Source organism: Centroberyx gerrardi, chromosome 20, assembly GCF_048128805.1.
Source record: "Centroberyx gerrardi isolate f3 chromosome 20, fCenGer3.hap1.cur.20231027, whole genome shotgun sequence".
Lineage (NCBI taxonomy): Eukaryota > Metazoa > Chordata > Actinopteri > Beryciformes > Berycidae > Centroberyx > Centroberyx gerrardi.
This window is the reverse complement of record NC_136016.1, coordinates 5,427,922-5,445,122: the sequence shown is the minus strand read 5'-3', so window position 1 is coordinate 5,445,122 and position 17,201 is coordinate 5,427,922. Positions and strand designations below refer to the sequence as shown.

General features: G+C 41.3%; 1 protein-coding gene across 1 annotated transcript; it reads left to right on the top strand.

Moving 5' to 3' along the window:
- The first annotated feature begins 7,883 nt into the window (after positions 1–7,883).
- Positions 7,884–13,984, top strand: glp2r (glucagon-like peptide 2 receptor). Its single transcript, XM_071907828.2, has 13 exons — positions 7,884–7,889; positions 8,234–8,330; positions 8,420–8,524; positions 9,415–9,536; positions 9,820–9,926; positions 10,967–11,123; positions 11,253–11,412; positions 11,542–11,602; positions 11,699–11,765; positions 12,050–12,138; positions 12,559–12,697; positions 12,794–12,835; positions 13,616–13,984. The coding sequence occupies exons 1-13, from the start codon at positions 7,884–7,886 to the stop codon at positions 13,982–13,984; spliced, it is 1,521 nt and encodes a 506-aa protein (XP_071763929.1).
- The last annotated feature ends 3,217 nt before the right edge of the window (positions 13,985–17,201 follow it).

The window sequence follows — 17,201 nt, the reverse complement described above, 5'->3', positions numbered from 1 at the left end:
TAAACTGGTAAAATGCTGTGCCATATTGTGTTTTTAGATTTTTTAGATATGCCCCTCTCTGAACATGAAGGACATAAAATTGGGCTTTAGTCTATTTTTCATTCTGTTGTCTGGCGTGTTTATCCCTCTTGTGACTGTAATGTATTCATCTTAACCCTCAGTTAAAGATCATGGGAAAACACTTGAGACTTGAACTCAGATGCATTGTATGACATGAAACAATGAAGTGGGATTAGAGTCCCTTTGTGTGCTTCTCCAGCAGTCAGTAGTCCATGGTGTTACAGCTCAAGCGTGCAATTGTGTACATTTACACTGTAAAGAATCTGTGAATATTGTGAGTTGAATGAAGTGGAGAACGAAATTCATTTCATCCTATACTGTCCTTTATATCATGATTTACGACAAATATTGTTTAAAAAAGTTCATGTTCCTGATTTAGATTTGATAGGTATTGAGAATGGAGCTTTAATTGAATACCTTTTTGATAATGTTTTTGCATTCTCTGAATATCTCTCTAAAGCATGGGATAGGAGGAGAAAAGTAACATATGATAGATAAATTCTTCATACTCTATTCTATATGGATTGCAAACTATTGGTTTATGAACTGGATCAAATATACAGTGTTTGGCACTAATGGATGCTGATGCAGATTTTGTCCTGTTTGGATTTGTGTATTGTGTCTTGTGCTTAGGGGGCTGTGTTTGTATGTTTGTTTGTTTTTTTCCATTGTGGGATATCTCCTGGAGCGTTATTTGTGGGAGGTTTATGTTTATGTTTGGATGATGTTTATGTTTTTGTTTATGTTTATATTGATGTTTGGATGATAACGAAGTATTGTGCTGTTAGATGATGGTGGGTTAATATGCCGGAATGTTTGTTTTGTTTTGTTATTAGTTAATGTGTCTGAATAATCCCATGAGGGATGGGTCATGTAAATGACCAGACACAAAAATAAAATATTTATTCATTCAAATATTCATAAGGCATACAGTGTAAATGTGCAGAAATCCAGGCATGGATATGAAGTCTTGTCAAAAATGCATGAGACTGCGCAGTTTCATCGCTTTACAACTCAGATTTATCTTGTTTTAAATCCTGCCAGAATCAAAGGTAAGCTTGCCAGAGACAAACAGAGATTATTACAGCCATAATGATCTTTAATGTGTGAAAAGATGCAGGCGTTTTACACAAAGCGTGTGTGTGGTAGCTAGTAAACTGTTTAAACCTGTTTAAACCCGCTCTGTTGCTGAGACAGTTATGGCTCCAGCTCCTCATTCTCTCATATGACTGAGAAAACACTTTGTACAGTGCATCTTGCCATGGCAGCTTTTACTGTACTGTCACAAATTTAGTCGGCTTTTATGATAGAGTGGACTGTTATTTTTGGGCAGCAAGGTGGTGTAGTGGGTAGGAAGACCATCCTTCAACCAGAGGACGGGGTTCAAACCTTTGTGTCTGTCCTTGAGCAAGACACTGAATCCCTACTAGCTGAACGTGACCTCTGACCTCCTGATGGAGGCAGGTGAAAATAAGAGCATATCCCTTTAAAGTCCCAATGAAATGGCATTTTGAGAGCATCTTGCGTCTTTAATTTGATGTATTTCCTGTTGAAACAGGATATTGGGATAGGACATAATCATTCAAAAGCGTAAGCCAATGGGATATCAGGAAGAGAAAGGCAGTTTTATTTGATGGTGCACGGAGGGGCGGGATATTGTTCAAAAATCTGGAATTGGAATTGGAATTTTTATTTACTCCTACTGGTACATGATGAGGTAACAAAGATACGCTGTCTTCCAGGAAGTAAAAGTAATGGGATTTCGATATGAAGAAAATAAAAATTCTGTAAATTTTTTGGCATTTATCATTAAATATGTGTATATTAATTCAGTTAACAAGGTGAAAATGTCACTTTCCATTTCATTGTGACTTCAAGTATCACATTATTATTGATCAGAAGAGGAACGCTGCACGGGCTTCAAACGTGTTCACTGGAGCTGCTCATTGGACATGTGGGGAGTCCATATGAGGAAGAAAAGAGAAGAAAAAATCCAAGGCACTCTCCTCTGCATGAAGTTAAAAAGCCTTTATTAACCTTGGCTATTTCATGTTAAAATGTTAGAAAACACACCAAGGCTTTGCGGCCCCAACAATATAATACAAGAAACATAGGCCTATAGTATTCTGTTACATTACCACACTGCCATCTTGGTAGGAAAATAACAGGTGATTGTAATAAATTAACAGGTGATTACAATCAAATGACAAACACAGCCAATGAGCTGTGTGTATTGTAAAGCGCCATATTGGTAGGAAATGCATGTGACATCATGGGAATACAATGAATAGAACTTCACTCCCAAACCCCCATAAAAAAAGAAGGAAATACAATATGCAAACCAAAATATCATATGCAAATCCAAATAACATGACAGAACGTACTATAGTCATGTAGTCCCTTCATGTTCAAACATATTGTTTTAAAGTATTTGCAATTAAGTATAAAATCTCACCTTTGTGTGGCTTGTCCTAGTTGTTTTCATATGGATGTCTTAAAAATGGCTGCCTCTTCCCTGTGCGGCGAGCCCCCAACATGGCTAACGTTGTACAGCTTACAGGGAAGAGGCGTAGAAGAAGAGTGGCAGACATTTTTTAGACATCCATATGAAAATAACTAGGACAAGGACTAGGTGAGATTTTATACTTAATTGCAAATACTTTCAAACAATATGTTTTACTCGTGTAACAGAAACGTGTTAAAGGACGTCAGAAGGCTTGTCGAAGCTTGTTGAAGATTGGCAAATTTCGGTCTGGAAACCTTGCCCAAATGAAGTCAAAGTGCAGTACATAATGTTTTCCGAAAGTTTTTTAATGGAACGACTTGGGACTGGCACCCACAAAGTGCCAGTACCAAAGGGGCTACTTTATGATGTAAACTACCACTAGGCACTAATAGTGATTGGTACAACTGAAGAGCATTAATGCTAATTAGCAAACAGTAGGCTAACTATGTGATTAGCAAAAACATTAAGCTCTAGTGAAATTACTGTTATTTGCTTACCTTCACAGCATTAGCTAGTCTTAGCTAGTAGCCTAAAGCAAATAACTATTTACCGTTGGTGTCACTGCCAAGGTAGAATACATTTGAAACTCAGCTCTGACGCATCTGACTTTTCCTTTTTAGGTTTCTTGTGCCTGTCAGGAACTAGCATAACAGCTATATTCTGTATATAAATTATTTTAAGAAAGATTTTTATCCTCTGTATAAAATTAAAAAAGCCTTTAGTAACCTTGGCTATTTTATGTTAAAATGTTAGAACGCACCAACGCGTTGCGGCCCCACCAGGCCTTCTTCAGGGTGCAGAGAACAGTGAAACATACAGGAGGCTACAAACACAGGTGTGTATAATTAGACAGAGACTGACTGCTACTCTCATTAGCCTCCAATTGCCTTGTCTGCCTGTCTAAACTATAGGCTCTCACTTAAAAAACCCCACACAACAACAATATAATACAAGAAACATAGGCCTATGGAACTTCACTCCCAAAACCTCATGTATACGCTGTATTCTGGTCCTGGCTTGTTTGAATTTATGGTGTCTTGTAAGCCCATGCGGGCTGGGCATACAATTGTATGCAGGACACAATAATAAAAGTTCATTCATTCATTCATTCATTCATTCATTCATTTATAAAAAACAGAGGGAAATACAATATGCAAACCAAAATATCATATGCAAATCCAAATAACATGACACATTAATGTACAACCAAGGGCTAAAGTCTACACTGATTACAAGAAGGGACTATAGTCTCCTGTATGTTTCTGTTCTCTGCACCCTGAAGAAGGCCTGGTGGGGCCGCAACGTTAAAGGAATAGTTCACCCAAAAATGAAAATTCAGTCATTATCTACTCACCCCCCATGCCAGTTGAAAAAAACTGGTGAAGTTTGTTAGTCCATAAAACACTCTTGGAGCTTCCCAGTACAACTCAGCCTTCTTGAAAACAACTGCTCTTTGAGGAGTGATCTTTAGAGTTCCAAAAATAACAAAAAATAACCATAAAATGACTCCATACAGATCGTGCAGCATAATCTATGTCTTCTGACGCTATACGATCGCTCTGTGAGTGACAAAAAAAGACATTTTTGAAATGATCGTATGGCGTCAGAAGACTTGGATTATGCTGCACGAGCTGTATGGACTAATTAGCTAAAACATTACCCGACAGAATAAGCTCTAGTGAAAATTACTCGTATTTGCTTACCTTCACAGCATTAGCTAGTAGAGCAAATAACAAATTACTATTGGTGTCATTGCGAAGGTAGAAAACGTTTAAAACTAAAGCATGTACTTCCCATACAAAACTGTACTGCAGGCTTCAATTAACGCTTGCATGCATGACTCCGATCTATCTGAATTTCCCCTCTTTACAGATTCCCTGGGCAGGCACAGGCACTGGCCTAATAGAGCCTGAACCTTGGGAGAGTGTTTAGAGCATCAAAACCAGTATGTGGGTTTCAAATGGGCACTCCGGAGCCCTCGCATTACCTCCTCGACAGCCTCTTCAGTCTCTTCCCTCCCTGCTGAAAACAAGTCCAGCTCTCATAGAAGAATGGGACTGCAATCCTACGACCACTAGCCCGAGGCTGTGTCTGCCTCAAACTGCTTTAATGCCGTTTCAATCTTCCCTGACCACAACAGCTGGAAAATGAATATTTTTGATGTATGTATTTTCACTCGCTTCTAAACCCTCTCTAAACTGTTTATTAGTTATAAGCAGAATACAGACGTATGGCCCTGTCACAGCTGTATATGGTCATGCGTACAGAGCCAGAAATAATCTAATTTCACTTGATGTTTCGTATATCACATTCACAAATAATGGCATGGCTGGTGCACTTTGGTGCCTGGTACACAATAATATCCGACATATGGTCGCTGGCATGGATTCTGTCACATCCATACCACAGATGCATCCGAAAACTATATCACCATATAATGAAAACACAATTACTCCATATGATGCATTGCTGAGTTTTGCTTCTTCGCTTCAGAACAGATATGTATGGCTCTCTATTTCACCTGCTTCTTCTTATTGCCATGTAGCTTAAGCCATCTCACTATTTTTCCTGCTCTCTTTAATATGGTGATTAAGCTGCTGCATGCCTCTCATTGCTAGTTAATGCACTTTGAGATTCTTTTGATTACGCTTTGCACTTAATGAAACTCTATAAATCCCAACTTTTATTACCATAAACTAATAACATAGCTATTGCTTTATTTGTGGTCGTGAAAGAAGCACTCTGTTTATTTATTACTTTTGGTTTTAGTTTGCTCAGAAACATAAAATCTCCTCTTCTCTCCATCCCTGCCACTAACTCTTAAGGTAAAGAGTTTTGTCTGAAATATCCTCACATCATATATACTTAAGGCACACTAGGCTCAGAGGGCTACTTTAGCTCCATGCTCTCCCATTTGGTTGCCTGTGTTTGGCTCTAGTCCCATTAGTTTACACTGGATCCCCATTAGTGTCAGAAATCCTGGATGGTTCCCAGTTACTGCGAGAGAGAGCCACCCACGTTAAACGGCTACTGAACCTCTTTTCTCCCACACAGGGGGGTCAATCCCTTCCCTCTCTTTCTCCAATACAGGTGGTGTGTGTGCATGCATGAGCATTTGCATATGTATTCCAGTGTGTGTATGTGCTCACACGAGGTGTTGATGTTTGTACCTTTCAGCGAGCGTGTGTTCCCATTTGCTCCTGTGTGATTACGTTCTCTCGGACAACAAAGTTAGTCCAGTTATGTGGCCGGCTCTCCCTGGGCCTTATCTTGATTGGTTAGGGGAGGACGGGGTGGGAGAGGCGATCTGTCGGTGAGGATCCACAGGCACTCTCAGTCGCGCTGGGTCAATAGGGAGTACAGACAGATCCACCTCCTTCACAGCCTGAGAGGATCTTCATGAACACTGGAGAGGAACCATCTAACCGAGGATAACTTTAAAGCCGAATCCATCATCAGGAGATAACTTGATCCCACGTGTTGCAGGTGGCAAGAAAACTTCATTGAAAAAATCATAAACAAAGAAGGAACCTTGGAAATCTGTTGGGCAAAGCAAATCCCTGGAAGGACCCAAGAGGAGTGATGCTTTTGAATCAATCCCAACTGCGAGAAGTGTTGACTAACTGAAGCATCGTCAACTTGTGCTTAGCTGAGGAGGCTCTTGTCCATGTGTTTGCCTTTTGGTGTGTTGAGGAAGCAGGGAGATAAACCAAGGATGAGCGAGAGGCCAGGCGGGTCCAAGGACGTGGCATGAGCAGCTTTCAATGTACAGTAAACACTCAGCACCATGCCAACGCTACTGCCAACCTGGCGCCAGAGGACACTCCTGCTCTTCTTACTCCTCTTTGTTGTCTTCAATCTCCAGGTAAATTAAACAGCTGACACACACATGTATGCACATAAACATGCCACTACTATACTTCCATTCAGTTGATTCACATTTGTTCCCTTTGGACATCAAAAGTTAAGCCTGGTGCTCTCTGACATATATACACATACACACACACACACACACACACACACACACAGACACTGCACACCCAAGGGTCAACACACCCTAAAACTCAACATTTTATTGTTTATGTGATGGATGTTTAAACATATATTAGGTTGACATTTTTGACATTGCTAACTATTTCACAATGAGATAAAAACTTGGTTCTGGACAAGAACTCTCCATCTGATTTATTAGTCAAGATTACATGCTGCATTTGCCATGAAACACAGCAAAGACCCTGCTGACAGCCGGCTGTAGGCAAATATAAGGCCATGATTCTAAAAAATATGGAGGGGATTTTTCTTATCTGAAATTTAGCCTTTTTTCCCATTAAGCCAGTACTACAGGAGATCAGAGGTATACACTTTCTACAGTAACTAGTTCTAAAATTAGCGGTCAAACAGCAGCCTGGAAATACCAGTGTGGTGACATGCTTAAAAAACAGCTCCTTATCTGTTTTGGACATCATAAATTCGATTTTTTTTCCCAGGGAGGAGAGAGATAAATAAAACGCAAGGCAAAAATAAACCCAAGATCACACAGCACTTATGTCATGGTCTTTGCCCAATAAAACTTCCATCTTTGACATTACAGTGGATTCTCATGGGAGCTAAGGCTCTGTGGCTGGATTTGATTTAGCTCCATAGGGGAAAATAGACAAGAGAGAGAGAGACAGCAGCTCCTGTCTTCCCTCCGCTTGCGCTACCTTTCCGGACAGGTTCTTGACGAGACGAGTTGGAGTGAATTGAAACGTCCCCCCGTCAGCAGGCTTGCATGAGAAATCTTTGTGTCACAGGTGGAGGATGAGCCACCAGGCAGCCAAAAAAGACACAAAGGGGTTGCAGAGTTCAGCTGCTTCCTCACTGGGGTGTGAAGACTGTGAATGTTCGCCAGAGATAGGAAACCTACTGTCCTCAGCCCTGCCACTGAATAACAAATGAGAGAGGAGGCAGCCGCGGTGCTCTGTTTGCTTCTCAAACAAAAGGAGAGGTTTATTTGTCTCAATAATGAGAGCAAACTAGGGAGTGTTACTCGCTGAAGACATAATCACAATTCATGACTGACTCCTAATTAACATGACAGCTGAGACATTATGAATACCAACTGTAAATTCAAAATCATTAATTAACCCAGACACTGTTCGCATCATTTAAACATCAAAGCTAAGGAGGAATAGAGAGATGTATTTGAATTGCTGTAGGCTTGATGCTATTTTGCTTATATTAATGTTGATAAAATTGCCTGTATATATCAGAGATTACACACAGGTCAACATGTTCCCTCAGTGAGTGAAGGTGGGCCTGAGTAAATACCCCCACCATGTGGGTAAATACAAATACTGCACCATCCACTGCGCACTGTGCAGCCGTTCAGAGGCAGCAGACACTATGTAATGGATGTGTGATCAAATGAAGAGTTCTATTCCAAAATGCTATACATCCATCTTAGGACAAGAGTGAAAACACAGATCAATACATGCTTCAAAGTGTTAGAGTTTTGTAAGATAGCTAATGACATCAGTAATATTCCTTAATGTGCTCTATTTTCATGCCAGCCTCATTTTGTAAGGTTAGGGGTCAAACTTTTCAGGTGATGAAAATCTCATTCTGGAATGAAACTCTTCAAATCGAACTTTTCTCTCAATGTCTTAACCCATGTTTTTCTGAAAGGTAACGGGCTCGGTGCTTGAAAGTCTGATATCCAAACGGACCGAATATTCGGAGAACTGCACCAGAACTCTAGCAACAAGTGCGCTCTCAAGAACTGGTGAGTCACGTGTTCAATGTTCAGCTAAATGTTCAGCTAAAGCTTCAGTATCTTCATGAAGATAATGACAAGTTATTCTTGTATTGCAGGAATCTACTGTAATGGGACATTTGATATGTTCGTGTGTTGGCCCCATTCATCTCCTGGGAATGTGTCGGTCCCATGCCCGTCTTACTTACCATGGATCAGTGAGGGTAACATTACATTGTAGCACCTCATTGCTACACCTTTTCCAAAACAACAAATGCTTAGAAGTCATACATTAACAGAAAAACACTCTCACTGCAGCTTTGACCAAATTACTTGAATGGTTCTGTGTGTTCCTCAGACTTTCTGTCACTGCATTCACTGCATTCACTGCATTCACTGAGTGATTCATTCACTTCAAGTGAATGAATCACTGAGTGAATCACGGGACAGACTGCTGTCCTAGCTAGTCACAGGATCAAGTGTTCAACAGCTCAATTAGATGGCCCAACATCATCTAATTGCTCAGTCATGCTTTAAATGTGAAGCAACAGTCTTCAATTGGCCATGCCAGCTTCGGTTTTTGAAATTGACTCAATCCACTCTACAGTATCTAAATTCTTTATTTAAAGCTGCTCTAGGCAACTTTGCACATTGGCGACTCCAAATGGCAGTGAGTGGTAACTGTTAGAAGTTTATGGTCTTCAATACCCAGAAATCATGTGACTTCATGTCAGTAAACTACACAACCCAGCTGGTCTGTGATGCCAAAAGGATACCAAAGAAACGAAGAGAGATAACAGAGTGCTGCTCACTGCTGTTTAGGCAGTTTGGATTTTGATTTTTGAAGTTTTGATTTGTCAATTCCTGTGGGCAGAAGTGTACATACCCAACACCAGAACTTCATTTGGGCCAAAAATAGTGTGTCTCAGTTAGAGGGGATGGGACGCTCTGATCTGCTGCAGCCCCACTTTGTAATTTAGGTTGATAAGACGGGTGTACTTTTTACATAAAAATCTTGCCTAGCACAGCTTTAAAAAATTAACTGCCTAGTCAGTCAGCTCCTCGACTGACAGGAGAACCGACGCGTGTCAATGCGTCCTTCCATTTTCTGCAGATGCCACCAGGAGCGTGCACCGAGAATGCCTGGCGAACGGGACTTGGCGACTGAGGGAGAATTCCTCAGAGGCCTGGAGGGAGCAGTCAGAATGTGAGGGAAACCATTACTTTAAAGACAAGGTGAGGAGGGGGAGGGGGAGGAGGCCATGAAATATATAGGTTCACCTTTCCCTAAGTGTTGGGACTGAAAGCCAGGAATGTATTTGATGATTTGTGTTCTCTCATCCACCCTTTGCGGCGGGATAAATGACTTACGACAGCCATGCTAGGAAAACCATTACGGCTGTTATCTTTGACAGCTGACTGTTTTCAAAAGACCTAGAAAGTCTCTGTTTATTGGAAAGGCCTGATGAATGCATGTGTGTTTCCTCGTGTTGTGTGTGTGTGTGTGTGTGTGTGTCAGGAGGAAAAAATGCTTCGCCAGACCGCCCTCAGGGTCATCTCCATCATTGGCTACTCCCTGTCCCTGTCCTCCCTCACACTGGCTACTCTCCTCATGGGCATGTTCAGGTCAGTGGTCTGGGCTAGAGGAGTTGCATTAATATTTCTAATGGTCATGCAGTCAAAGTTGTAGATTATGTGTTGAGAAAAGGGAGATCCAAGGCTTCCATACCCCGATGAGGACCATGGGGCAGAAGCGCGTTCGTGCACTTAGAATTCTGACTAGAGTACCTTGGATCTGCCTTTTTTCCACATGATTACCAGAGGAACCTTTTTAATCCAAAGGTTCCCAAGCCACCCATCTTCAAACTTAGAAGCGGAGAAGAATTCAAGCTTTATATCTGTTTTCCAAGTTTTCCATGTGTCAAAGACAAAACCAAGAGCGCTACTTGGTACCAGAAATGTCCGCACCAAAAAGCAATCAACAGGTGCTCATGTATTCAAAATCAAAGATGGCGCAAAGAACTCTGTTGTGATGAATGACATTTAAGGCCCTTATTTCATATTGGCAATTTCAGATTGAATGAGCCTTTGTCAAGGTGAAACGCGTTTGTCAGTTTTTAATTGTTGAAATTGACATTGTGAAATGAAAGCTTTTACTTTTGCTCATCAAAACAGAGTGCCTCAGACTCTCTTTGATTTTTAATATATGTTTTAAAGACACTTTGATTAGAGCATATTGAATTTTGAGAATAAAGTTCTTGAAACCAATGCTTACTTTAAGCAACCGGTGCTGAAGCTACAAAGACAGGCAATTTGCCTTTCGATGAAAAAAACAATTTAATTTTGTCATTATGCCCCGTCTATTAGTCATTCTGATAGACAATCAATAAGGCATGAGACACAGATCCACCAGCTTTATCTTAGTCTTTGACTGATGCTATGCACGGTTTCACAATACTGTGGATGCGGATGCACAGAAGATGCATAATGAGGCTGATCATTATTAATAACATTATACAAACCCGGAAGCATTTCCATGTCGTTGCATGTAATTTGATCATTTTTCATTCCCTCTCATGTCATGATGCCCTCAGTAATCTGTTTACAGTTGCACAGCGGCTATAGATCAATGCCTTCCTCAACCCGCTCCTGTATCTGCTTACCAGGAAGCTCCACTGCACCAGGAACTACATCCACATGAATCTGTTTGTGTCATTCATCCTGAGAGCAACGGCGGTCATTTCCAAGGAAATCATATTACAAATCATGTATACCAACTTACCCACAGACGACCCTGGGTGGAACTCCCACTCCAACTCTGCGGTATATACTCACCACTCCTTTATCATTCATATAGTAGCAGATTACTGATTAGTATGCTTTATTTGGGGGGGGATTTCAGAAGCAGTTTGAATCAGCCAAACAATCTGACAGAGTAATCCACCTAAACAGATAGCGGTGATGTGCAAAATCTCCAGAGTGTCCATGGAGTACTTTGTGGCCTGCAATTACTTCTGGCTCTTGGTGGAGGCCATTTTCCTCCACACCCTCCTCTTCACCGCATTTCTGACCAGGAGACGCCTGCTGAAGAGATACATGCTCCTGGGATGGGGTAAGGGCTGATAATGAATTCTGTGTGTGTGTGTGTGTGCACTTGTATTAAAAAAGGTGTGAGAGAGAGAAAGTTTTATGTGCTGATGTGACTGTTAACTGTGTATCTTATGCTGTTGTTACTTTACAGGTACACCTGTCCTGTTTCTGACACCATGGACAGTGATTAAGATTTTATATGAAAATACAGGGTGAGTGTCTGGATACATATTTCAGTATAGAATACTGTTTTTTCCCCCTGTTGAGATTGTTCTTCATTGCTTGATTTTCTCATTCTCATTCCCAAGATGCTGGGACATTGTGAATAGAGGGTTCTATTGGATAATAAGTGGCCCGATTACTTTATCAGTACTGGTAAGTAAAGTATCAATCCTGGAGAGTCACAGATACAATGTATGTGTCTCCTGTGAGTTGCATTCCTTCAGGGAAATGTCATTCTGATTTCATACTAATTTGTACGCTCTCTGTCTTGTGAGGCCATGTAAAATAGGGGCAGTTCTTTAGTAGTCACAAGTATGACCGATTACTAATTTACTGGTACACAAATTCCCTTAGGAACAGAGGACATTTATACACATTTTAGTCAGCATTTATATTGGGCATATATCTTTTTAAACTACCTTTGATATGTGTTGCAGGTGATTTTCTTTATATTCATCAAGATCCTGATGCTGCTGCTCTCCAAGCTGAAGGCAGATCAGGTGAAATTTACCGACTACAGATACAGGTATTTTAGAGTCTCCCCTGCCGTGCCTCGCTACTGCAACTGCTTGCAAACCTGAATGGCAGCGAACAAGTTTTGAGTCTGACCTTGAGAGTTGTTTCCATAAATAGTCCCTTTGACTGGTAGATTCCTGCTTTAACATTTAAATGTTAATCGCTCCCATGTACAGCACAAACCCAAATGTCATCCCCGCAATCTCTGGCCTCTTTACTCCACACCATAAATGTCACAGCGGTAGGGGAATCTCATGCATATCATTTACCGAGATTTCTCCTCTCTTTGCTCTTTGACTCGTTTGCCAATATAAATTTTATAGTCTCTCTCCTGTAAATTTTGCCTTAACGCGGGATGTCACAGTTTCTTGTCTCGCCCGTTTGGAGTAGCCCTCCGTAATTATACGGTGTGTCTCTGTCGCCCTGTCAGCTTGGCCAGAGCCACGCTGGTGCTGATTCCTCTGCTGGGGATCCATGAGGTGGTGTTCACTTTGCTGATAGATGAGTGTGTGGAGGGCAGCAGCCGCTATGCCAGGAACTTCATCAACCTCACCCTCAGCTCCTTCCAGGTAAGGGAGAGCTAGTGAAATAATGACTGATAGTAATATTTTCATTACTCTTTTAGTTCCATATCAACCCTTACGTGTGATCTGTAACCTTTTCAGGGATTCTTGGTTGCTGTGCTGTACTGTTTTGCCAATGGAGAGGTAAGATATTTCATTCAATACATCTACTGATTTTCATCAATGGCCATCAATGTTTTTATGGACCAAGTAAATTTGCACATACAAGAAATTTGACTTGGTCACATTAAAGTCACAAGGAAGCAGCATTTCAGTGGTGTTTTGCTTTTGAAATTTCATGTATTTCCGGTTGAAACAGGATGTTGGGGCGGGACATAACGCAGGGAGGGATTGTTCAACAGTGGGTGGGTTGGATGACAACAAACATGGAAAGTGAAATGCTTTGCACATAATCTTAAGCTTTCACAAATACTGGATTCTTCAAAATGAATGAATTCCAGCCACCGGGAAGCAAACATGGAAAAGGAAACAGGGTTTTTGGCAATGAACACCCACAAATGCCCCACTTTACCATGTTGCCACTCTGCCACTGTGTCACTCTGAAAGTTATGAAGGTTTTATATTTTATAATGGGAGGGGCTGAGGGGGCGATTGTTAAAAAATCTGCGATGGTATTATTGGTTGGTATTTTTATGTACACCTACTGGTCCGCCAAATAACCACAAGTAAAACAAATGGGATTTTGACATAAAAATACAAGAAAATAAAAATATTGTAAATTTTTTGGGGGCATTTATTTCTAAATTCATTTATTTCATTTTGAGTTTAAACATAACCCAACATATAATTATAAAAAGTAGTATATACAAATAGAAATTTAGGGAATAGAGTCCCAATGTATACCTATATACCCATACCTACAATAGAATACATGGTAACTCCTTTGTTTCTATGCGTATTCAGGTCCAAGCCGAACTGAAAAAGCGCTGGCAGCTTTTCCTGTTCACCAACCACTTCCAGGCGAGGAGCTGTTTCGGGGGCGCGCCCCTCAAGCACCTGTGGAAGTACACCCGAGGGCGCCGGCCACACGGCTCCCAGCAGAGCGAGTCGTACGACGAGGGCGCGGCCTCCGGCACGAGCCCGCACCTGCTTCAGGTGGCCGTGCACGGGGGAGGCGCGGTGCTCGGGGCGGGACAGGTCAAAGGTCAGAGGGTGAAGGGCTGCAACGCAACGGGACTGGACTTTCTGACCCGGAAGAGCCTGTCCAGCAGCGATGGAGAGTTGACGTTCGGAGAGACTCTGGAGGAGATTCTGGAGGAGAGCGAGTTCTGATGAATTCCTGGGAAAGACTGAAAGAGTAATTCAGAAACATGTAGGGTTCCCACTGGTCATGGAATTTCTGGAATACCGTATTTCCTCTAATAGTGGCCCGGGCCTTTATTTACCTCAACTGCAGAGGGTACCAGGCCTTTATTGGAAGCAGGCTTATATTAGAGACAGGCCTTTATTTCTAATTCCCTCTGTTGGATAAGTATATTTGCTCATATTTTAGTACGAAGCCTCCTTGTTTTCTGATCTGCTTCTGTTGGGGTACGTTAGGTAGACGTTTTTTTGTTACTGCAATGCATTATTATGCTCCAGAGACTTCTGCCGGCCGAGCCGTCTTGTGGCACTTGTACGTTACTACAAACTACAGTTACAAACAGGCACCAGGAGTTTACCGGTATCCACCGTTGTTTGTATGTAAGCTGAAGCTAACTGAACCTGGACACCGATGTGTTCCCGGTGATCCGGCCGAGATTTCGGCGGGGGTCCGGGGCTTGGATCGGGAGGATCAATGCGGGCCGTGGGCACGGTGGAGAGGCAGCGGCGGAGAGAGGAGACGGACACGGTCCAGCCATATACTAGGTTTTGACCTAGTCTTGTTTCCTTTGTTTTTTCCCCCGGCCTGTATTTGAGACCGGCCTTTATTTGTTCGTGTCGACGACGGCCCTGGCCATTATCGGACACCCGGCTTTTAATTGACTACAGGCCACTATTAGAGGAAATACGGTATCATGGAATGTCGAGGGGTTGGTACTCCAGACAGGGAAAGTCAGGGAATTTGAATAATTCTCTGGAGACGTCATGGAATACAGTAATACACCAGAATGTATTTGAACTTCTTTCACATATTCATTGTATTCGTTTTCTGCTGTTTTTTCTCCACAGCTGTAATGGAAACCAGACTGTTTACCCCCTTTATAGAAACAACATTAACAAACCAGGAAGGAATAGTCAGACAGAGTGATGGAAAGTCATGGAAAGGTCATGGCATTTTACATCAGGCCCACAGTGGGAGCCCTGGAAACATAATATACAGGCATTTAGCAATACACAGGAGGGTTTAACAATCCATCCAGAGGCCCCAATCAAAAGTTATTCTATCTTTGTTGACTGCTCTAGAGTTATACTTATTGCAGGCATATAATGTTCACTTTGTGCATTTGTACAGTGTTTCAGATTTGTGCTTTATTTACCATGTAAAATATGATAGCATCTTATTATGTTAGGCCAGTTAAAAAGGATCCATACGGCACGACATATGGATTGAAATGTAAATATAAATACAATGTATTTGTTGTCTGAAAATGTGAATAGTAAATATAGTCAAGAGCAGAATGCACAGGCTATATGTGCTATATGTGTATATAGGCTTATATACGAGTTATTCTTATTCTTATGAAGCATAAGACATTTTGTTTTACAGTTAAAATCACAAAACCTTGATTTGTAGATATAGCGCTGTGATTCGACATGACACAAGAGGTGATGAACTTATGCGACTGTGTAAGCATGGAGTGAGACACAGCTGGAGAAATAAAAGGTTGAGGTTAAAGGATGGAAGGGTTCTTGTTCTCCTGCGGCTCGTCAGACTGGATGAGTGGGAGGATGTTTCTGTTCATCACTCCCTGGATCAACTCGTCAGCACTGATAAAGCAGAAGGAAGAACTTCAAGATTTTATTCCTTTTCTCTGGTGTGTTCTCGTCCTCAGGTAGGTTCTTCTGATCCTCCTTGAAGATCATACTGAATATAGACTAAAGAAAATAGTTTGGGTATTAGTATCTGCTTTAAAGCTGCACTAGGCACAATATTTATGTTAAAATACACCTGACCTTATTGGAGTAAATCATGAAGTAGGGCTGAAACAGAAAAGATTGTACCTTCCCCATTAATTGAGACACAGCAGATCCACCTACAAGTAACAAATAACAAGAAAAAAAATAAATTAATAAATAACAAATCAAAACTTTTCCATTTATTTATCCTCTTTTTTTTTTTATTACGAATTGAAATTTAAGAGTACAAAAGGTTAGTGTCTCCAAAACAGCAGCAAGCAAGAACTCAGTCCAGAGAAAACAGATATTTAGTTTACTGACGACACGGTACATGATTTCTGGGTAATGAAGTCCTTCAAACTTTCAAAAATTCAAACTCGTTGCCACTGGGGGCCGCCAAAGTGCAAAGTTGCATAGTGCTGCTTTAAGGTGGTCAATTAGCAATTAGTTTCATAACACATGCATTGCCATATATTTCCTAGAATTCTTCTCTTTCACCTTGACAATTTCCTCGTTCTTGGTCGGTTCCATTGCGGTCCGCATCATAGAGGTTCAAGGCCCACTCCGGTTTCTGAATGGTCTTCCATAGGGAGGTCAGGTGCAGAGCCACGATGTACTCTTTAAAGTCAAGTGCCATCACTCTTTCAATTCAAACCAGCCAGGTTTTAAACTGTCAAAGTCAATGACAGTTACAAGCACAGTGTGCACAGATGACGAGCAACAGCGTAGTGGTCGAACATGATTCGACCACTGGGACACTCTTTAAGGAAGGTCTGGTACCTGCAATAGATTAGGAGAAGAAGAAGAAGGGGGAGATAATTGCAGTATTCCCAAACTCTGGACCCATGTAATAGCTATTTAATAAAGACAATGACACAGTGACAGTTGTCTCTTATTTAAAGCTAGATTAAAATGACCACACTCTGGGATTAGATGTGGCAATTAATCACACAGGTTTAGACTGACTCCTGTGAAGCTGCCTGGGGTAAACACACACACACACACACACCCGCACACACACCCACAGGACACAGTTTGATAAATTTATGAGTAGGATCATTGCACAGAACAAAACATTGGTAATAAGACAATATGACAATCAAATTTCATGATGAAACTTTAATGATCTCCATGGGGAAACTGGGTTATTGCAGCAGCAGAGAACAGGATGCAGGTGAGAATAAGACAAAGAGACTACTGAAGATAGTGAAGATAGACTGCTGAACATATACTACCCAAACATATACAGAAGAATAGGTTTACAATGTAGTTCTAGAGAGTAATTCTCATCATCATCACTTTAGAAGGCTTTACACCCTCAGCAGGGTGCTTCACAGTCTTATCTGCTCTCTGATTAAATTGGAATTAGTCTGTTACCTAACTGTTTTATGAGGCTACAATAATGCAGTAGTCTACCCTGAAGTGTCCAACATTTATGGAAATGCAACAC